This window comes from Anneissia japonica, unplaced genomic scaffold, assembly GCF_011630105.1.
Source record: "Anneissia japonica isolate Jap-2015-1 unplaced genomic scaffold, ASM1163010v1 scaffold1525_len913038_cov183, whole genome shotgun sequence".
NCBI classification, from domain to species: domain Eukaryota; kingdom Metazoa; phylum Echinodermata; class Crinoidea; order Comatulida; family Comatulidae; genus Anneissia; species Anneissia japonica.
Window position 1 is genome coordinate 383,993 of NW_022728504.1, and position 23,364 is coordinate 407,356.

The 23,364-nt window shown below is 34.0% G+C and overlaps 2 protein-coding genes across 2 annotated transcripts in view; one reads left to right on the forward strand and one right to left on the reverse strand.

The window, feature by feature from the left end:
* Nucleotides 1–5,269, reverse strand: part of LOC117114243 (arylsulfatase J-like) — a 13,496-nt gene extending 8,227 nt beyond the window's left edge. Inside the window, exons 1-2 of the mRNA XM_033257847.1 lie at nucleotides 5,210–5,269; nucleotides 3,175–3,361 (exon numbers count right to left, since the gene is read on the reverse strand). Coding sequence (XP_033113738.1) covers nucleotides 3,175–3,361; nucleotides 5,210–5,269 — 247 coding nt within the window. The remainder of the gene's footprint in view (nucleotides 1–3,174; nucleotides 3,362–5,209) is intronic.
* A 9,620-nt stretch (nucleotides 5,270–14,889) lies between these two features.
* Nucleotides 14,890–23,364, forward strand: part of LOC117114228 (endothelin-converting enzyme homolog) — a 40,185-nt gene continuing 31,710 nt past the window's right edge. Inside the window, exons 1-2 of the mRNA XM_033257833.1 lie at nucleotides 14,890–14,945; nucleotides 18,065–18,134. Coding sequence (XP_033113724.1) covers nucleotides 18,093–18,134 — 42 coding nt within the window. The 5' untranslated portion in view covers nucleotides 14,890–14,945; nucleotides 18,065–18,092. The remainder of the gene's footprint in view (nucleotides 14,946–18,064; nucleotides 18,135–23,364) is intronic.

A 23,364-nucleotide genomic window follows, 5' to 3' on the forward strand; every position in this document is an offset into this window, starting at 1 on the left:
CTGTACAGTATTAAGTAGTATGAATACTTGCCCAATATGTTTTTAAATATATACATTACTAGATTAAATAATATACTAGTACATTACTAGATTATAGGCAATGTTTTAATAATTTAATTTTAAATAAATGGAGGAGGTACATGGAACACGCTGTGAAATCTAAACAAGATATCTCATTACTAGGCTATCCATCGACTGGTTATACCATGGTTGGAATGGAATGTAATCCATTGAAAATGAAAGGCACTTTTAATCAAGGCATGCTTCATCGATCTTCACCATTACCATATGGACAACGGCGTCTACAAGTCTAGGTAACGATGACAGTAGCCATCCCATGGTAAATCGCGAAAAAATAAATCCACTCAACTCCCATTAAATACGACTGTCGGCCTATATTTTATGTAATTAACATCTGATCTAATATATTACGTACCTTAAGCCTATGTGGTTGGCAAAGGATAGCCAAGTGTAGAGTACGAAAAGCTAAAAAATTCATATGTAAAGGACAATCATCCTAGAGCAATGCTTAAAAGCTACCGTCTCAATAGAACAAAAATTCCATGTGGGGCCTTGCTATCATGTATCTAACGGCAATGTCCTCGTCATCAACCACACCACAGTGCGGCAACACTAAATGTGCTGTACATACACTCATCGCTACTGACTGATTTGAATGTGTGGTTTAATACACATAAAAGCAACTTGTAGCCTACATTTATTTCCTGTAGTATCTGATCTAGACTAGAACCTAGGCCTACACACACGTACGTACCCAGTCAGCCTATTCGTCTTCGTCAGGCCAGCCTGCATTACAGTACATTGACACGAAATGTGCTGCACACATACACTCATCGCTACTAACTAATTTGAATATTATGTGGTTTAATACACATAAAAGCAACTTGTAGCCTACATTTCCTGTTATCTGATCTATTACACACACGTACTACCCAACCAGCCTATAGGCCTAGTTCGTCTTCGTCTTCCTCTAGCTCTAGGCCAGCCTGCATTACAGTAGTGTACATTGTTTATCTCTCAGAGGAGAGACCACCCACCCTTGCAAGCACCACAAAACGGCTCATTCTTCACTACCAACTAGACTCGTGCAGACGCACTTATTAGCCGCAAAGCTTACCATTCCAGGCCGTGATTGGTTGATAAGTGGAATATACAGGTGATTTGCAATCTGATCAATGACGAACACCTTTCATAGGAAACCCACCGTAGTGTTAAGAAATATGATATAAAAACATACTTTTTCACATATTTCCTGACAATATTTTCGCAAAAACCCTTCATACTTTAAATTCCCCAGGCCTTATCTTCCATATTATTGCAAGATCGGCCTAATCGTAATTTAAGACAGTGTGTGCTCAGACATGCGGTCTACACTGTACAAATTCCAAGAAAAGATTTTCCATCAATATCGCACATACCTCGGCTGTTCCATAGCAAAACAACGTAACTTAAAATTTACACTTCTGGAGAAAAATAGAGTTAAAGTCTGCATGTTTGCAATAAATTGTTGTACCCTTTTGAAATTTTGCAGGATTGTATATCTATAGACATTATGATTATTATGTAAAATATTAATTACAACGGTTTGTTTATTGCAAAGTTATTAGCGATATTCTCAGATACATTGTTTTGCCTCGTACAATATATTTCCGGAATATATCGCATTTAGGGCAATCATATGCATTATCTAGTCTGGGGGGCGGACCCATGATTTGAAAGAGGGGGGTTCAAAATATTTTTTTTAAAAACCAAAAAGGAAGGGGGGTCTGGAAGTCCTCCCCGGGAAAATTTTAATTCTAGATGGCCGGAAATGAGCTTTCCCGACTTCTGAGGTGTCTTTTAATGACATTTAAGTTCTTCAAAATTCAAGGTTTTCCCCCTCTCGAAGACGGTAATGTAATTTTATCTCTTCCTGTAGAGAAAAAAAAAAAAGACATAGGCAATACATTATTAAATTCCAACAATATTGAATAGTTGTATACATAGTCTTTCTTCCATGGATCGATGAACCGATAGGAATGAAGAACGCACTTTCGTACATAAAACAGTGTTTTTAATTTTATTAATTTACTGAAACCTAGTTGAGCTAAGCCTAGTTTGTCCGTTCTGCCAACCTATGCCTAGGTACACTAGGTCAGCATGCCTTTTGTAATCCAGGAGGACCCAGTAGTATTTTATTACGTTTCTTCACAGAGGAGGTTTCGTCCGAACCCCCTGAATCCACCGCTGCTAATTTGTTCATACGTCGATGTTAAGATTATTGATATGAAAACACAATTAACCAGTTGATTTTGTCTTGCCAAACTCCATCAGCTTAAAACAATTTTTGAATACCACATAGTTACCAATCTGAGAGATTTGAAAAGCGTGACTACACCAGTTGGCTGGGAGTGGGGGAGATGTGGAGCCCGGTGGTGAGGGCCCCTGGCGCTCCTACGATCTGAGCATTTTAAGCTGTTTTAAATTGATTTCAATGAGTGTTTGTTGACAATACTGTGTCGTGGAGCTTTTCCCCCTCCCACCGGTCGGAGAGAAGGAAAAATGTATATTTATTTTCTACATATTTAGTGGATTCTAAAATTGATTAAATAAGTATTGAAACCCTTAAATTGTCATATTTTTGGGGAACATTTTTTGAGCAAAGCCTGACCACGCCCACTTTTTTCGTCAGGGACACCCCCCTTGACAAATTTATGATCCCGCATGTGTTTCTGCAAAATGCTTGTTCAAACCAAAATCAAGTTGGAATGCGGGACCGTAACTTTGATACCATTCCGAGGCAAAGCAATGTATCTTCATCGTAGATACGTTGTTTGCCCTGTAATCTTGCAGTTACATTGTTTTACCAAGGAAAATCACTAGATTTTAAGTTTTGTGCTTAAAGATAGTGCTATCTCCGAAATGACTTATTGTTGAGACCTGAAATCTTCAAAGGTAATTCAGAAGTATTTAATATACTCCCAAATGATATTATCTCAAAATCGGAAAAAATTTCAGTTACGCTGTTTTGCCTTGGGACGGCCAACCTTATTAATGCATTATAGCATAAAAATATTAATGAAGTACAGTACTATTATTTTCCTGTCGTGTGTAAGAATAGCTAGTTTCTATAATTACAATAATACATAAGAATGAAAACCATTTTACACCTACCAAAGAAGGTATCAAAACCTCTGTTTGTTGGGAGACATTCCTTCTTGTAAAAGCCAACATGCCATTTGCCAACTGCATGTGTTGCGTATCCTTCATCTTGCAATTTTTGCGGGAGCGTTGTGAAAGAAACAGGAAGGCAATTTGGCTGAGACGGCCATATAATGGAATGCTGTAGACCAGTGTGTATCTGAGATAAATAATGAGAGGCAGGAACTATAAAACACATAGTTTGCATGTTGTTTTTACCGGTACATAGGGTTACACAAATTCATTATTCTTGTTTTGTACGAAGGATAATGACTCACATCCCAGGTGGGGAAAAAAATTGCAAGGGTAGTTTGTGCACTTTAAAAGTTCCCTGACAATAATTACAATTTGTCCTAAATTTGTTTAAAATCTATAATTATATTTATGGTGTTGTAATTCTATGTTCCCTATCAAATGAAAATAAAGACGATGATCACAATGATGTAATCAAGACCACCTACCAAACACATAAAATTTTTATAACATTTGCGAATGCTATGAATGCTGTGGTTAGGTAGTGTCAGAAAATGTTATAAGTAATGCAGTTCTATAAAAAAAATGTTTCAAACTATAACATAAATTTAAAGCTGGGCATTATAGAACTGCATATGATGTACATATAATTTGGACAAATACTTATTAAAAGTAATATCTTCTCTCAGGTGTTATATTGCACAATTTTGTCCATGAGAAATCTCAGGAGTAAAGTGCCCTCAGGCAAATTTCATTAAAGCCGCCTTCCTGTATCATTAAGAAATACAAAATGGTGATTAATTATATAAAGAAATTTAAATAAAATGTAGGAGAAAAAGAGATAAAAAGAATTGAAATGGAAAAGCAAAAAGAAAGAAAATAGAAAGAAAAATGCGGAAAATAGACTTCCGCGAAACTGTAATTACTATGCAAGTTCACTCACTTAATATATGTGCTGTCTCTTATACACATCTAGTGGGTGAAGAATCGATGAGAATTTTCTCCGTATCCAACTAGTGAGATTGTCAAAACCCAGTTTGCTGAAACTCAATTTGCCGAATTTTAATGGCCACTACATTTACCGAAGCCCAGTTTGCTGAATCCACTTCAGTAAATTCAAGACAACCTTGTTTGCTGATACCCAGTTTTTTGAAACCAGATTGCTGAGATTCAAAGGGGGGGGGGGGGAAACTGGTCCAAACCTCCCCTAAATATTTCAAAATCATGTGTATAATTATAGAATTAATATATAATTATATATTATGCTTATCTGATAGGCGTTAATTTATTTTTTTTGCTGAAAGCCGAATTGTTAATCAAGTTTGATTATAGACAAAAAGAATCAACTAAACTTGAAGTTGCTAATACTGATCCACACTGCTATGGAGCATGTGGTGCAGCGCATAACGTGTTGGACTTTTGATCATGAAGTCGGGAGCTTGAGACCGACACTCACCCAGGAGTATAATGGGAGGGTCATGCTGTTAACCTGCTCATCGGTGACCCTGCTAAGACTGTTCCAGTCAATTAATAACAGCAACTAGAATCAAGTATGATTCATACGAACAAACGAATGAACGAACAAACACTGCTTTTGACTTTGGAAAACTGGGTTTACAGAAAACTGGGTTTTCGCAAACTGAGATTCATGGTCTGTGAGTTGGCAAACTGAGTTTTGGCTCACTCTTTTGTATGATGTACGTAGTGGGATTTATATAGCGCATGATAACAAGGTCTCTACGCACTAAGAGCCAAAAAGAAAGAAGGGAAGAACTACAGTAAAACACACTATCTTAAGCATCCAAAAAACAAAAGGTAGGCCTAAAACTCTTGTAGCTGAGAAACCAGAATCACCGCATCATTCTCCTGAAGTTTTTACAAGCATCTCATTCCTTAGTGTTAGCCAAGCTTACCGGCAGTATGTAGGTTTTAGGCTACACACTTCTTTATACACCAAACCAACGATTTTCTTTCAATATTTTGGCACTTGGTCGAGTGGCTGAGCGGTAAGGCGAGGCACAGCTAACTACTGTACCCTTAACATCGGCGCTGGTTCCAGCCACTCCTCGACACAGGGTTTGGTTGGTAGAACCATGGAGGAATTAGTTTAATTCCTCCATGGTAGAACCAATTGTCTTCTCGAATAAGGACTTCATGAAGATCCAGTGTACACTTCTTGTTCTTGCGCACTTTAAAGAACCCATTGCATCTTTCAGAAGAGTAGGGGGTTTTCTCGATGCTGGTGATGTGAACATGTGCCTTTTTACGGCTGCTACTGTAGGTCGTCATGGACCACGCCCATACGCAATTCAGCACAATGATGCAGCGATTTATGGGTTTTCCTACAGTACCTTTACCTTCATTTATCTACAATTCTGAAATTGCCCAACCTGTTTCCATGTTTATATTCCTTTCTTTAATAGCGCGTACATTATTTTCATTTCTGACTTTAATCTCGCATCTTATGCCTGTGATCTTTGTTTATAATTTACCACAATTCTAATTACTGTAATTGCTTCCGACTTTTTCACACCCCCATGGTTACATGTTTGTACTGTTGATCGCATTGTTATTTTGTTGTTCCACTCTACGTTTGTTTGTACCATTGTCTATTGATTAACATGCTTTATTTTTTGTATATAAGAGCACATTGCTGCACATGATACTGGTGTGAGAGTCCACACCCTCCTCAGTCCCACCATGTTTGAGCTGAAGTGAAGTGAAGTCTTAATTAAAGTGTCTGGAAATGGCACTCTCAGTTTAAAAAAGTATCGTAATTTGAAAATTGGAAGGCTGTATAATGGCTTTGTATTCTGAACTTTATATTGTAAAGTTATAGGAAAGGGCTCGAGATTTTAAGGGGTGGGGGGCTGGCATGAGAGCTTGTCAGCATGAGTCTCATGCCACATGAAACAAATTTTGTAATTGGTGGTGGTCAGAACAAAAACGACAACTTATGTACAGTACCTTAAACAAGAAAAAAAATAGACTACAGGTATGTCTGTTTGTGAAACAGAACATGTTTTTCTTTAATATTGGCATATGAGAACTGATATTAAAATTGTAAATTTAAAAAATGATCAAAAAAATGTAAGGGTCATTCAATGTCAACTCAACAAAAGAGATGGCACGGTACCTTCTCAGATTTTCTTGAAACTTGCATGCGTTAAATGTCTTTATGAACACACCTAAAGTCTACTTTGTGAATACCTGCATACTGTAAACCAACTAATTGCCTAATCTCTCTTAAAAGAGAACACCCCTCGGAAACACTCATAGACTACCATCATCACTAGGCCTACTGATTTGTGTAATTTTACATGCCAATTCTAAAGCCGGGCACACACTGTGTCGTACGACGGTCGCACATGCATCGCACAACGAATCCAACTCCTCTCCCTGTGACCCCGCATGCTGTTTGTCGTTGGCAGTCTGAATGGATGTTCATTAAAAACGATCCGTTGCACGTTCATGGTCGCATCTATGATGTCATCATCGGTACGAGGTGTACGTAAAACTGAGGGTTCGTCTAACTAGGGTACGTAAAAATGAGGTTCTACTTCTCCAAATACCTTGCCAGATTCTGACGTTGGCAATCATGTGTTTGAACCTGTCTCTATTATTGACTGCATGTATGATCCATTTTCCCCTGCCCAGTTGATAGTAAGTCATCTATACTTTTTCCTTTGCCTTCCTCCAGCTCTGGTTCTTTCTATTTTACCTTCTATTGTCAGTGTTTATAGACCATTCTCACAGAGTACATGCCCTTAGAATCTTTACTGCCCTTGTATAATCACTCTAAATAATTGTCTTTCTTCATTCTTCTTCTTTCTTCATTCCTCATAAATTTAGTCCAAGAAATTCTAATCATTTTCCTATAACACCACATTTCCATGGCTTCTAGCTTCTTTATCATATTGGCACTTATTGACATTCTTCTAATTATCATCTCTACATAGAGAGAAAATAAAGTCAGGAGACAGGACACATCCCTGTTGTACACCTCTTTCTATATGTCCAGTACTAAGTTTGCCATCTATAGATATAGCAGCCACCTGTTCCCAATACAACTTCTGTATTAATCTTATATCTTTATTGTCAACATTCAGAGCTTCTAGATCTTTAATTATCTCCTTGTGTTTCACCTAATCATAAGGTGCCTTTTCATAATCAATAAAAGCCAAATAGATATCTTTTGCATTTCTATAGAAAATCATAATATGCCTTTTCATAATCAATAAAAGCCAAATAGATATCTTTTGCATTTCTATAGAAAATCATAATATGCCTTTTCATAATCAAAAAAAGCCAAATAAATATCTTTTTGCATTTCTATAGATCTTTCTAATATCATTCTCAAGGCAAAAATTGCATTTTGAGTTCCCTTATCCCATTTAAAACCAAATTGTTCCCATCCAACTTCTATCTGAATTTTACTCTTAATTCTTTTCATGACACACGACTCATGAGGTTTATCAATCTATAGTTATTGCAGTAGTAAATCCCTTTTTTGGGGTATTAGTATAAAGATTAATTCTGTCTTGGTATTATACCACTATGATATATCTTATTCGCAATAGCCTGAATTTTTCTACTCCTACATCTTGACATGCCTTAATCATCTCTTTAAAAATCCTGTTGTTACCTGTTGCTTTACCGTTTTTCATTCTTTTTAATGCCCATTAAATTCCATGTTTTAAGATATCTTTCCCTGTTAATTGAACATTTTCACTTTCAGTAATTTCAGACCTTATATCATCAAATAATTCCCCTGTAAATTCAACTCATCTGTCAAGCACTTCTTCTATTTTAAAAACAATGTCCTACATGGTTCGGCGGAATTGTCCCATCTTTCGGAGTCGTGTCCCGCTGCCCCGCGCAAACCCTGAATTGACCGCTTTTCAACATTTATAAATAAAAAATAATCACGATAATACCAAGACTAAAATCCTGGAGGATACTCTGAAATCCATGGCACTCAAAGACGATGAGCCGTGTTACTATAGTGATTAATAGCGATACAAAAAAGATGTTTATCATCAGTTTAAATAATATGTTTTTGTTTATTTTATGTTTTTTTTTCTTATTATTGTTATACTTGGTTCTGTTCTTTGCGAATGTCCCTCTTTGTCTCCTTTGCATATTTTGTAATATGGGCGAGTTTAGGGCTTCCCTCCGTTCCTTTATCGATTCAATTTTTTCTTGATGCGATGCTTTTCTTTATTTTTCAATTCTGTATGTTCTGTATGTTGCATTTGAATAATGCATATATATATATATATATTGTCAACATTCAGAGCTTCTAGATCTTTAATTATCTCCTTGTGTTTCACCTAATCATAAGGTGCCTTTTCATAATCAATAAAAGCCAAATAGATATCTTTTGCATTTCTATAGAAAATCATAATATGCCTTTTCATAATCAAAAAAAGCCAAATAAATATCTTTTTGCATTTCTATAGATCTTTCTAATATCATTCTCAAGGCAAAAATTGCATTTTGAGTTCCCTTATCCCATTTAAAACCAAGTATATATATTTCTTTTTTTATTATGTACTGAGTATCTTTTATGTATACAATTTATCTGTAATGTTAATCACGTTGTGTCCCGCTTTCAGGATTAATGTGTCCCGCTTTTGGACGTTGTGAATGTGCAATAAATACCTTGAATTGAACTTTAAACTAATAATAAACCTTAAAGAGCTGCAGTATCCAAATTTTATTTTGTGAATTTAAATAGACATTTAGAAAATTATATCAATTATTTAATCTGTAATCTGTAATACTAAAAGCCAACTTTTACCAACCAACAGTTACCAACTGCCTCACATCGTACGGGACGGTCTTGCATTTCAAAGTGATTTTGGATGAAACATGCATTTTGTAGAAACACATGCGTGTTCAGAAATTTGTCACGCATTTAGCACAAGTCTATGTGTGATAACGAATTATTACGAATTCATTGGAAAATGTATTTAAAATTAGAAGAAATTGGTGTTATTAAAATATAAAAACGGTCATGCATTAGCTTGAGTCATTAGAGCTTTCGTTATTTCGTTCGAGAATCAATTTACTGAAAAAATTTCTCTTTCCCCACCAAAACAACCCAGCCAAACATTCAATTAATAGAATCTAGAGTAGTTGAGTGCGGTCTTGTGCATTCCATTATCACAACCAACTATTGATTATGTGACTGTGAACCCGGGTTCGGCCATTGACCCCAGGGGCCCTGGCACCCCCCTCCCCCTCAACTCCCACTCAACTGGTGTAGTCATGCATTTAAAATTTCTCAGGTTGGTAACTATGTTAAGATGATTTATTATTAGTTTACTGCATGATACCTATTTTTAAAACCTGCAGTTGTCTTGGGGCAAAACAACATATTTTAACTTACATTTATTGTCAATTAATTCAGTATTCATCATTTGGGAGTATATTAAACACTTCTGAATTACCTGAAACATGTATTCTAACCAAAGCAGAGGTCAAGTGTCATGACGAACTACAACATGTTTCAAACTCGCTCATAAAAGGCTCTTAATTTGCTCTTAATTATTTGCACTATGGTAACGTGATAGTACAAAAAACTAAGCATCAACACTAGTAATGTCATACATAATTTTTCATATCTTATGTCTATATCTTTCGATAGCAAAGCAAAATGCATAAAAGTATTAACTGGAAATAAGAATGCAATGGTAAGAGAAATGTTCAGAGGAATGTCTCATTGCCCAAAGATTGAGCTCTGAAAATGTAAAGTTGATGTGCAAGGGATTTCAAAGCAGTTTAACCTAGTTACAGTCACCCTCGGGACTCTAGTTGCCTCCAACTGATTGAGTATAAACATGATACATATTTCTGTATGATGTTACCATCTGGACAAACTTTTACCCAAAAAGTTTTTAAACTTTTAACCATGAGTACATTTTTTATGAATTTTAAATTTTAATGCATTTTATAACTGAATCTCTTAATTTTAATTATATAAAAAATTTATGGTAATATTTTATATAAATTTTATTTACACCTTATTATTTGTAATTTATTTTGTTGAATGGGGATTGGAGAGCCGTGTTGAAAGTGATTTATTTTGCTATTGGTCTACCTCCTAAAAACAATTTTAATTGTCTTGATTTGTGTTTCGTTTTTTAATATTGTATATTTTTTGTCAAGTGACGAAATGAATGAAATGAAATGAAAAATTTATTTTGGATAGAAATGAAATTTGACAGTTAATAGTAAGACATGCTTGAATGGTACTTGAGATTTGATTTTTCCCTGACGAACTCGCTAAAAATTCCCTGACAGGGGGTCCAGAGGTCCTTCGCGAGGGTCCTTTGCCCCCTGGATCCCCGGCTAGCTGAATGTAACTGAAAGACTACATAGCAAAACTATGTATCTCCGATGAAAATATGTTGTTTTTTTCTCAGGGTAATTTCAAAAATTGGCTGATGATGTTTTACACAGCGCCTGAAAATTCTCAATTATTCTGAGGTAAACAATGTATTTGTGGAAATATATATCTTTGCAATATTCTAACTGTGGTATTTAAAATTGTACTAATATAACTTCTATTAATTTTCTGATTCTGCCAAATTTCACAAGGGTACAAAAATTTGTTGCCATGTTATTTTTGCAAATAATTAACTCTATTTTTCAGTCGGACAACTTTGCAAGTTAATTTGCTTTTACCTGGGGATGTACAGCTATTCCTAATGCGTTAATAATGAGAGCATGTAGCACCACATTTTAAATTCATGAATTTAATTTAAAAAATCTTTTTTACCACTATATGTCATATTTTCCTTCACATTTTATATTGATATTGTCTTGACTATTTGGGTAATCAGTTCAAATGTAATACCTGAATATTTTGAAAAAAGTAAAGTGAACAGAGACAAATACTGACACAGTATTGTCAGTATGACTAGCTGTAGTGTGTCAATCTGCACATGACTGTATGGAAGATATTAGAAATGCTTATGTTTTATTTGTACTTCATATAGTTTTACGTTCGTCATTTTATGGCACAGTCAATCAAAACCAGCCCCTCGTCTGAAATTCAGATTTTGAGATAACAGGTTACATAAACGTAAAACTTTTATTACTTGTTTTTATTCAAAATATGTAGAATGACTTCATACTTTTATGCACATCTTTGAGATATGGTCTTTGCTTTGACGAAGTTTAAAAAAGATCCAAACACGGAAAGTGACCAAAATGCCGGACAAAAAATTTGTGTGCAAAAAAGAGATCAGAACAAAAACAATGGTTGTTATAAAGAATTAATGTTTTTTAAAATTGTTGTTGGAATATAATGCTAATGTACATTTTCACATGTTCCATGTAGCTCATTTATTGAATGCCTCCATCCAAATCATCTGATTGGCTGTCGTAATTGACTGAATTTCATTTTGCTTGAGCGCAGATGAGATTATTTTAATTTAATACATTTCTCTGCATATTGTGATGGCTGATCAATTATTAGCAAATTTGGAAAATTTTCCCATATCAGAATTGTGTAGAGCAATGTTTTATTTTCTTGTATTAATTTGTCTTTAATTAATTTAAACTCCTGAATATTAATGTATTAAATATTTAGGTGGAGGGATCACCTAGAGTTTTTGCTTTGTTAGGATATTTAAGGTATTACTTTGGGATCACTTCTAAATATTATATAAAACATGTTTTTTCATCATTTGATACAAAAATATCTGACAATTTATTGCTTTGTGTACTGTTTGTCGATTATTTTTAAGATAGTGAATTACTGGCCGAAGTCCCCCTTTCACCCAGAGAACCTCATTCTCCTTGCAAACTTCTTATCCTAGCAAATTTCTTTCTCCAAGATAAACATTTATGGAACAAGAAATATTTCCTATTAAAAAAAATGGTTTTTGTTTTCAAACTTAATAAAATAACATATTCTTGAGGATGACCTACTATCTTCAATGCATTTCTGTTGTGGTATGACACATATACGTAATTTTAGATGATGAATACATAAAAAAAAAAATAATATTCTGGTGTAAAAATATAACTATATATATCATCGTAAATCCATGTGTCTTTTTAAAATTATATAATAGGCGTTGAAACCAGAAATTATAACGAGTCATTTGGACTATTAACACTTATTTATACTTATTTATTTTCAACGAAATTTTCAACCAGTCCTCTGGTCTTCTTCAGTTTATAAAACTAAATGATAAAATGTAAGTGACACAAGAGATATTTACTGTACATCAATATTGTTGTGATGATAGGGCTAGAATTAACGGCCAATTATCACATAGTTTATGTTACATCCACTTTAATTACTCTAAGCCGAGATCAAGCGGTGAATTTTGATCAGGGTTTTATAAACGAAACAGTAGGCCTATAAGTACTGATGGCTATACTAGGAAGTGTTGGTTGCAGATTAGGCTATACATGAATAAGCTTAGATAAAATTAAAATGTATAAAATATCTAAAAGTTAAATTAACAAAAATATAAATATAATATATATATATATGTATATATATATTATATATAAATAGGAGATATAATAAATGATAAAGTATATGTATTACTGATGATTATCAATAGAGACCCATATGGATCCTTTGCATTAATTTTATTAGATAAAGAATATTATTATTTCCACAATCTACTGAATCTCAGACTTAGAGTACGAAAACTTTTGTGATATCGGCTATCGCGATGACAATTGTCAAAGTGAAAATTCAACTGTTTACGGCGCATGAAAGTCTGTATGGTGTAAAAATGACCTACTGTACAGGAATTGGTTTACAACTGGTCTTAAACACTAGCCGCAGCATTATTTATATTGCGATCATAAAAGTAAAATAATAAAAAGGCATTATACAGCACTATACATTAGAAATGTGGAAAGTATAAGATACATAAACCAGTGTAATATAACTTGTGTAGGCCTAGCATTTCTTTTAGGTTGTGTTTATACTATCAATATTGTTGTTATTAATTATTATTTTATTTGTATTCATTTTAAAAAAATATGTTTTATTATTTTTATTATTCTGCCAGCTAGGGTTGTATGAATCCTAGCTATAGATAAATAACTTCATCATGGCCGATTTTATGCTTCAGCTATAGTCTGGCTAGGCCCTACTGTCAGTTTCAAATGCTCGACAATGTCATTTAGTAAGTGCGTGTGCTCACTGTTTGTCAGCATTCCCTAGCGCATGATCACTGTTTTACATGGACTCTTTGGAGACTATCATTGTAACTGCTCACGCTTAGCTTGGAATTCTCATTTCTTCGTAGTAAATGCTACTGCTACCTGTAGTTTCTTAATGGCTGTTTTTTCTTGTTGTTGCAGCCTATAAAGGCATGGCGTGAACAATCTTAATCTTCCCTCATCTGCACTGAGGTAAAAGTCGAAACCTGAAGCTCTGGACCCACAGGCCTGAGTGACCGTCTCTCTTTCCTTGGCGTTTGAACTACTATAAAACATTAGATAAAATGATACAGATTTATAAAAAAATATCCATGAAGTATTGAACAAGATAGTATAAAACAAAGCAAACATGTTCATTTAAACACAAATTTTAGCATCTTTTTGTGAAGTGCATAGTATTTTGTGCTATATAAGTGGGACTTATTACTACTATTATTATTATACTGTTATTATTGTTCAATGCCATGCAATGTGTCTCTGTGTTTACTGCCAAATCACCACCAGAAGGATCCTCACTGGACCTAAGTTTTTCAAACTAATAAATCAAACTCTGACAAATGAAAAACCTAAAACTATAAAATATCATACTACTAATGTACATATTTTAAATTAAGTCTGTGTTGTAGTGTGCAGCAATTGTAAAGCCTTTAAGTATGAATATTGATATCATTAGCATATACAAATAATTTACATTCATAATCATCATACAGTTTTCCATGCCATGCCGTTACTGTATAAATTTGTGAACCATCATTGAAATACTACAATACCTATCACACCTCTCTAGAGTCTGACATATAGTTTTTAATGGCATGGCCTGAATGTTCAAAACATACAATAAGTATTTAAATTAGTCAAAAATGAAATGCCTTGTCAATCTTCCAAACTGTTGCGATGTTCGGTAGGATTCGTGTTGTTAGAATAAATAAAATATATAACTCCAACCTAGCAGGTTGAACGATCTCTGCCAACTGTGAATCTGTGTATGAACCTCAATTGGCATCAGTGAAGTATTTAAATTTTTTTTTGATCTGGAGCCTATGAAAGGGAGAAAATGCTTGCCAGCCATGGTGAAGTAGCAAGATATACATAAATATGTGAAATAAAGATGATGTTTTATACTGATTGAAGATTTTTAAGACTTTCAAGACTTCCTTGAAAATTTTGTGATTATTGAGATTTTTTTATATTTATTTCGAGAAAGAAAAATATGTTTTTATTGGAGATATTTTGTTGGTGGAAGGCACGATAAAAATTAAGTTTTTTTTCCCCCAGAAATTACAATTTTTAAGATGGTATGTTTGCATCAGAGCATGATATTAAAAAAGAAAAACCACTTTTATTCCTTATCATCTAGTGGCAGATAATGGGGGTAATACGGTATTTAAAAATGTCTTGCCTTAAAGTTTTGTTTTGTTTTATGGGTTGTCACCTTTTGTATTTTATGTTTTTAAATATTAATTATAAATCCATGAGTAATTGTGTATATTATTTTTCTGTAGATTGTGAACATATTTGACAAGATTGCTTTGTAATATCAAGGAGAAAAAATTGCAAAATATAACAAGGTAACCAACACATTTGTTTATGATGATATTGACAGTATTGTCATAATGATCATAAATAAAATGTTATAAATGTTTTATGAATTTGTGATGAGTTAGAATGATGAAATATAATGAAGTATTAAAATTGCAATTTATACTAACATGTGATTTTATGTCAAGATTTGCCCCTGGATGAGGTCTCAAGATGTTTTTGGAAACGTCATTTATTATATTATTTTAAGCTACAGTATTCCTTTTGGACATTTTAAACATGTTCACTGCCAGGGACATGAGTTCATGTCCAACAGGATTCACTCGGGGCGCTCAGGAAGTGAGGTCACGTCCACACTGGTCCAATATGTCACTATTGTTTTGCACGTAAACTCGCTGGCAGTGGCCACCAGAACACAAACTCTCTCCTTGGAGGTTCATGGAAGAACCCGGAAGTCTCTTTTATAGTCCCATTGTGCGCCAAAACTCTCGATCACCAGCAGATGATGATGCTGCAGCCAGTCCTTGTCCAGTCCATTCCTTTATGTCCTTTGTCCATGATTCTGTTGGTTGTCCGCTTCTTTGTCTTCCTTCGACAGACTCCTGTATTACTGTATTCTTTGTCAAAGCCTCCCTGGCAGATGGCATGACCAAAGAACCGCACTTTTCTTACTGCCATCTGTTGCCTCAGTATCATTGAAGATTTTATTTTTTCTGGCATCCAACAGTTAGTTTTTCTTGCAGTCCAGGGGAATCTTAGCCCTCTTCTATAATTATGGCCACATCTCAAAAGTACTGTATCAAGCTTGCGCTGATCAGATTTGGTCATAGGCTAAGCCAATGACACACTATAAGAGACAATGGCAGATGATGTTGCATGGAGCAGACAAAGTTTGAGGTTGGTGCTCAGCCCTCTGCTCTTCCAGATGGTAAACATTGTTGCGTTGTTGCTCTTGCCATCGTCAATCTCCTTATTATTTCCTCTGTGCTGCTTTTTTTATTTGTGATCAATGATCTGATACTTAATGGGGCATACAGCCCTAATATCAAAGGGCCCAGCAATTAATTTTGCACTTGGTCCCATCTTGATTATTTGTTATTGTTCCTTTCAATATTGATACTTAAGTGTGTTTTGACATTGATTCCTTTTTTAATTTTGATTCTTTCTTGACATTTTCTCAAAGAAAAACTAAATGTTTAATTATAACTTTGTACAGTATATTGATCCATTTATACAATAATAAGCAATTAGTAGAGCTCCGCATAGTACACTATAGGAAAAGATTTAATGCTTAAAAAAAAGGCCCGAAGGAAATTTTTTAATGCATTAAATCTAACCTAAGTATAATAATTTTCCATTTAGTGTATGATGCATGCTTTACTAATTGCTAGTCAATCGCCGTCTTTTAATTTTAGTTTTTTATAACGAACTGTTGTAGCAGCTATCGGTTGCTATATTGATATGATCAGTATACGTGTGCGTATTTACATTTAGCTGTGCGTATGCTGACATGCTGATAACTCATATAACATCAGCAGTACAGTACAGATACGATAAAAAGCCTAACTATTGTGTTAGGCCTGTGTAAAGAACTTGTTTGTAATGCTATATTGATAGACTTTCGTCAAAGAAATAAACATTTCAGCATTCAAGAGGGAATACAGTGACTGACGTCCTTTATGGTCGGTGCATGGAGACAGGTAAAATCGTGCAATGATTTCATAACTAGGTCAGGCACAGCCTATGCCTAGTAATAGTAGGGGGAGGCCCGGGCGGCCTGCCTGGCTGTAGGCCTACATCTAAATGTGTTCCTTGAGTCTTTAAAATAAGTCTAGAATATTTCTATTAAACATTCACTTTGTTGTGTTTATGAGGGTCCATTGATTCAATGAATTCCTTAATTGTTCATACTTAATATTGAATTTGAAGTAACTTTTCTTCGCGTTCTAATTAAGCTTGTTTTACGAAAGCAATTTTCAATTATAATTCAATTTTTATCACGGTGCGCGATGTATTCGCGGTGGTGACAAAAAAATGAGGATTTAAAAAAAATTATTGGACACTGGGGAATAGGCAAATAACATTGCGAGTTACAGTGATTACATCACGATTGACTTATAATACTAATTATTTTATATTCTGCAATTCTCATTTAATTATTTTATTTTTTTGTATATAGAAAATGTATTTCTTGAGTAGCAGTAAAAGACAAATTGACATGTTATTTGCGTGTTCAAAACACCCAATAACTATTGTAAAAAATATTGTTCAAAAGATGAGTAGGCCTCTACTGAGAAAAAATGCAATTCCTTGATGCCATAGGTCTTCAATTTATGGGTTCTGAAAATCTATTCATTGGCATGTCATCAGAGACACAAAGTCGAGATACTCTTTATACTTGATTACTGTATACTTTCCTATCCAACTTTACTCATAATTACTGTGACAACTTGCATGCATTTTTCATTCATCACGTTCCTTATAATTCAGTTCTAAATACTCATCCATTTCTCAGACAAGGTGCCAGAAAACATAATATATTTTTAAATAATCTTAAGATATTTCTCAACAAGTCAAGTACAGTAGTCTATCAATAATGTATAAGGATATTCAAGGGCATGAACAAATTTTCAAGATAGCATAGCGCAGTTGGCTAAACTGGTGAAAGTCACTGTGTGTGCGCTGAACCGTGAAGATCATCTGGTTAACTTTCATCCACTAGTTTCTTTTTTCTTTTTTCAGCTGAAGGGTGCTAAAATGCAAGTATAAAAAAAGCACACCGTCTTTCGGAAGAGACCAATCAATCAATAATTGATTGATTGATTGATTTATTGATGATTGATTGATTGATGATTGATTGATTGATTAATGGTGGCCTAATTCCATTACATTAATATGTTTTAATTCTGCTTTTTAGATGTGCCACTGATTGACCATTGTATCCTGTACTTTTTTCATATATCATTCTAATAAATAACATACTTGTATTATTTTAAAATCCTTTGTATGAAAGCAGAACTAGATTAACTTTGGTATTATTAATGTTGGCCTCCATTGCAGTAGTAAAGGTGCTCTATTATATTCAAATCTGCTAACGTGCATTAATTTACATAATCAATATCGCTTCATTTTTATTCTTTTTCTGAAGAGGGCAGCAAATATTTGAGGACTACTGGATGGCCGTATCATTTCTTCATATAAAGAACTCATATGTAAAGGCAAGCTGACATGTTTTGGTTTTTAATCATTTTTTTTTTGTGACCTGGTGATATTCATATAATTTCCTTACCTTTCCTTTTTATTTATTTCATTCAGCACTTTTGTTTGGTGTACATTATCTACCAAAAGGAAGACAAGCATGCATCCAAGCAATGTGTAGGGAAGAATAAAAACAAAAAACACAAGATGTTGGGATGAAATTGAAGATCTGTTTAAATAAATTTAGTTAAACTATTAAATTGCTCATTCAGAAGTTCAGGCAAGTCGCAATTAGAGATTAAAACAATTTATATTCTGATGATTTTCCAACTTTTTATACCAATTCTTAAATTAATTTCCTACCAATCTAGGAATCTCCATGCAAAGAATTTAGAAATGGTATTATGTATGAATTTCAAGGCCCAAACAGTGATTTTTTTTGCGGCCCGCGAAAATGAATTGAAAACCCTATATGTGTGGCCCGCCAACCATCTTTGGCTAGAAAAACCTTGTTTTTTTCGGCAAGACACCTATTATCTGTAAAATATAATATTAAAACTGAGCAAAAACCCTTCGAAAAGTAAGTGTATGAAGGTTTTTGGAAGCGCACTCGAAACATTGAAGTTTGAGTGCAGCCCTCTTTGTTAAATCAAAAATTTACTTTGGCCCTCCGACCCATTTTAATGCCCACCCCTGATTTTGAGTATTTGTTTTTAACTTCCTATGTAGTGGGTAATGGCAAATTGTCTGGACGTTCATTTAGATCATCGGCCAAAATGTTTGAGAATTGCTAACACAGACATTTAGAGTTTTTGAAGGATTGATTGCTTATATTTGATTTTTACAGTTATGTATTAATGGATACACCATTTCATTTCCATGTTTGTGGTATAGTTTACATAGTATATAATGATGTAATGTCATGTTAATTTAACTGTGCATGTCTCAAAGTTGTGCATTACGTCCTCTCTGAAACATTTGTCGGCCGAATCGACACTCAAGTCAGAATGAGCACTGTACTGTATTACACATTGACGTGTCCGTTTTACGTTCATGATATCACCACATACACGTCATAAATCATTGAAATCAATTTACAGTAGAATGTAGAATGCATGCGATGACTGTCACGGATGAGTGAATTTGTTCTACGTTCTTGTTCTCATTTGAAAGCCCCCTAATATTATTTTAAGATATAGTCTCGTGATAATATCTAAAAAAAAAAAAAATCCCGTATATATTTAATGGAAAAAAGAAATCAACAGGTCATAATTTATTTTTCACTGATTTACAAAAAATCTTTGATGATTTTCAGCCAAATTTAAAGCAATTATATGCAAACAAACATAGGAATGGTATTTATTTATACATACATTTTTTGACAGTTTCAGTTTCAGTTTATTTATTTGACCAAAAGATGGTCGGGGCACTGCTTAAGCAAACAAATCACTATATAACTTTTTCAAGCCAGCTGCCCCCTCCCTCATAAAATATACAATATGATAAAGATAAATACAGTGAGAATTTTTCCTCATTCTAGTGTTTAATTGAAACCTACCGTACAGTACCAAATTTAACTTTAAAGTCGAATATAAAAATTTGAATCATCTCCAGATGGTATACAGTTTTGTAGTTAGACCCCCTGAAGTAAATCCCTTTGCAGGGATTTAGAAAGTTATCACCGATATCTTCTAAATGTTTTTTGTTTTTTTTGTTTTAATTAGTTTTGCGTGTTATTTTTGTATGTGTGTTTGTACTTGTTGGAGATATAAAGCAAATTTTTAAAATTGTATTTATTAGTTTCTACAGTATGTACTTTAGTTTATTATTTCAATTTTTATTATTTCCTATACTCAATATTGATTCAATGTTATTTACCTTTTTTTTAATTGGTGTCTCACTATTCATTCTATTTATTATTTATTTTTATTTGCTAAATATTATCATATGTATTCATGTTCCTTGTACAGCTGAATGCTCTTTTGTGTTATAAAGTATATATATTGTATTGTACTACATATTATCTACAAGTATATTTGTCTTGTAGGCCATTCAAGTCAACACTGTAACTTGACTTGACTGTCAGTCTGCAAGCATTTTTAAAGATTTTATCATTGATTTTGGACAATAGTTTAGCACCAGTATTCAAAATAAATGCAAAGGTTAATCAAACATATCATAGACAGGAAAACAACGTAGAATATCTATACGTCACTCAGTTAAATGTCATACTCAGCCTCTTGTTCGAGTCACATATGTAAATACATGTATAAGTACTGCAGGCTTTTACTACATTTAGAGGATGATGTTAAAGCTATCAAGATGAAATGTTAATTAAATATCAAATTATGAATTGATAAATGATTTCTAAACTTGATAATAAAAAGTTTGCTGGCAAAAAGTAAGTTGTTTCTATAGCAGACAAACTGATATTGCTCCTCGTCCAGTTCATCTACACCTTTATTTATACTTTACTAACATTTTTTTTGGATCACTTTTCACCATTTCTAGCGATACAGTAAGAATGTTAAGTAGACAAACTGAGTTGGTGGTTGTTGGATAGGGAAAAAAAATTGAGTGTGACTTATCTCATAAAAATAGGCTCCCAGCGGGAGCGTGTGTCTACTGCCTTTATACAGGAGTTTTTGTTTTTTTAAAATTTTTTCTTATGTTCTTCAATATGCAGATGTGTGTATTATTGTAGTATATCTGGATTTTACATGAAAATTTTCTTTCATAACAATATGTGAGGTCTCACTACAAAATGAGTCTTATCGTTAGAAAATCAAAAAATGAGTTTATATTATATTTTAGTTGATCACATATAAGCTTTAATTTGATCTTTGAATGGCTTCCCTAGGATAAATAGATCCAGAGATGTTAGCATTTAAAGTTTAGATGTATGAGAATCAGGTTTTGAGAAAAACGGCCTCAAAGATAAACTAATCTGTACAAATAATAGTACTAGAATTACAGAATATGCACAGAGAACACTGTTTTAGTACGAAAATTCACTTGAAATGTACACAATCATAAAATATAAGTATGTTATTCAAAAACATTAAAATCAAAATTTTGTAAAAATGTTGCCTTTGACCTATTTTGGTGAATATCTCAATATGATTTCACCAACGATGCATCTCATTTCGTGGTGAGACCTCACATATTCTCTATAGGCCTACTACTATATTACACTAAAAACACTTTTAAAATGAGTAACTCTTGGAGTTACCACGTTATGTCGTTGATCACGAAGAGTACTACCATGTTCTAGAGGCGTCCTTCAAATGACGGTAAAAGGCGTTCATGGTGAATGCGTGCTGCGTCTCTATAACACATGTTCAAGTTTCCAACGCAATTTTGTTCGAGTTCCGTACGCTATTCGATTGTCAAGAGCGCTCCCTACCTCATCATGCCTAAACAGGATTTACCCTTTTCCACTATCTTTAATTGCTACATAATGACTTAGTGTTTACGCCCCCCGTTAGGGGCAGTACATCCTAAAGCACAGGTTGGCAAAGTTCTGCCCACAGGCTTCATATGGACTAATGGGAAGTGTTTTGTTGTTTGTTGTGACCTACGAAAACATATTAAAAAACTCTATGTGTGGCCCACCTACCACCTTTGGCTTGTAAACCCCTTGTTAAATATGGTCCAATGCTGTTATCTGTAAAAGGTATCAGGCATGTAACCAGGTTCATGGGAAGGGAGGTTTTCTATAGAATGTAGGACATAAACCACCCAGGACAATAACCACCCTGACAAAAACCACCCATGGAATATACCACTGTCTAAAGTGGGGTGGGCAATGTTGGGTGTGTAACTCAGAAATGTTTCTTTAATAAACAACCCCTCTCCCCCCCCCCTGTTACGGTCCTGGTTATTATTAAAACTAAACATGCATGTATGATTTTTTATAAGTATTTTAAAAATATTTCTGCTCACCCACATACTGAATTAGTCAAAATGAAACAAACTTTTTCGGATTTTTAGGTCACAGAGAGCTAACAGGTTTTTTGTGTCACTTTGCTATCATCTCTACAGAAAGTTGTAATAGTAAATCCGGTTAAAAGAATGATGGGATGCGTCATAAGCTAAAGGAAGAAATGAACAGTCTTCCAAATATAAGTCTACGAAATTTGATGCCACGCCTAGAATAGGCTCCCAGCGGGAGCGTGTGCCTATGCCCTATACTGCCTTACACTATTATTGTTTACTAAGTATCCACATGGGATTTGGTTATCAGGAAATGTGTGGTGGTGTATTTTTTTTATGACTTTTGTACAGAAATTAGGTACTTAAATTGACACACATGACCCATCATGCACCGCCACCGGATTTACCTTTCAGCCATCTTTAACTGCCAAAAATTAACATAGTGTCTCCCCAATGGAGCATAGACACAAAATTCTGTGATACTGGTACAATATTATTCATGTGACTTGTCAACTCAGAAAGCGTGGATGTGATATTATTAAAAGTAGCCAAAAAAAAACAAAAAAACTAGAACTAGACACGCTCACGCTGGGAGCCTATTTTAATGCCTGCTGTGATTTGATTTGTTAATAGATATAGAAAGTCCTATTTTATGGAATCAAAGTTAGTATACATATTAAAAGGTTATTAAATCCTTGTTTATTGCTCTGTTCTCATGGATGATATCTTAGTGTGGAATCCTGTTTATTACTCTTGTTCTCTAATCTATTATCAGTGTTTATGCTGTAGTTTGGATTCCTATTTATTGCTCAGTTCTACAGTATATCTAACCAGAGGTATGTCTTTAGTGGTGTGTTTATTACTCTATTTTCTAATCTATAAGAGTTAATGTTTTAGTATAAAACCATGTTTATTACTCAGTTCTCTTATCTTATCAAAGGTATTTCTAAGTCCTCTTTATACTTTTTTAGTCTCTATAAAATGTTATGTTTTAGCTTGGAACCCTGTTTATTTCACAGGTTTCTTTAATCTTACTGGAGGTAAGTCCTGTTTATTGCTATTTTCTAATCTATAAGAGTTTATGGAACGCTGTTAATGTGTATCTACCATGAATTATTGGACAGTGCGTAATTCACGCAGTAGTTAGGCCTCTGGCATGATCAAAGAATGGTGATGCTTGCATGGTGTGATTGATAAGTCTGCGAGCCAAGTAAAATGCAAGTTTAGCTGTGGACTAGAGGCCATATATCTTCAGTCCAAGGGCTGAAAGCCCCTAGAGATCTGAGAATTCTAGCATCTTAAATGATCATATAT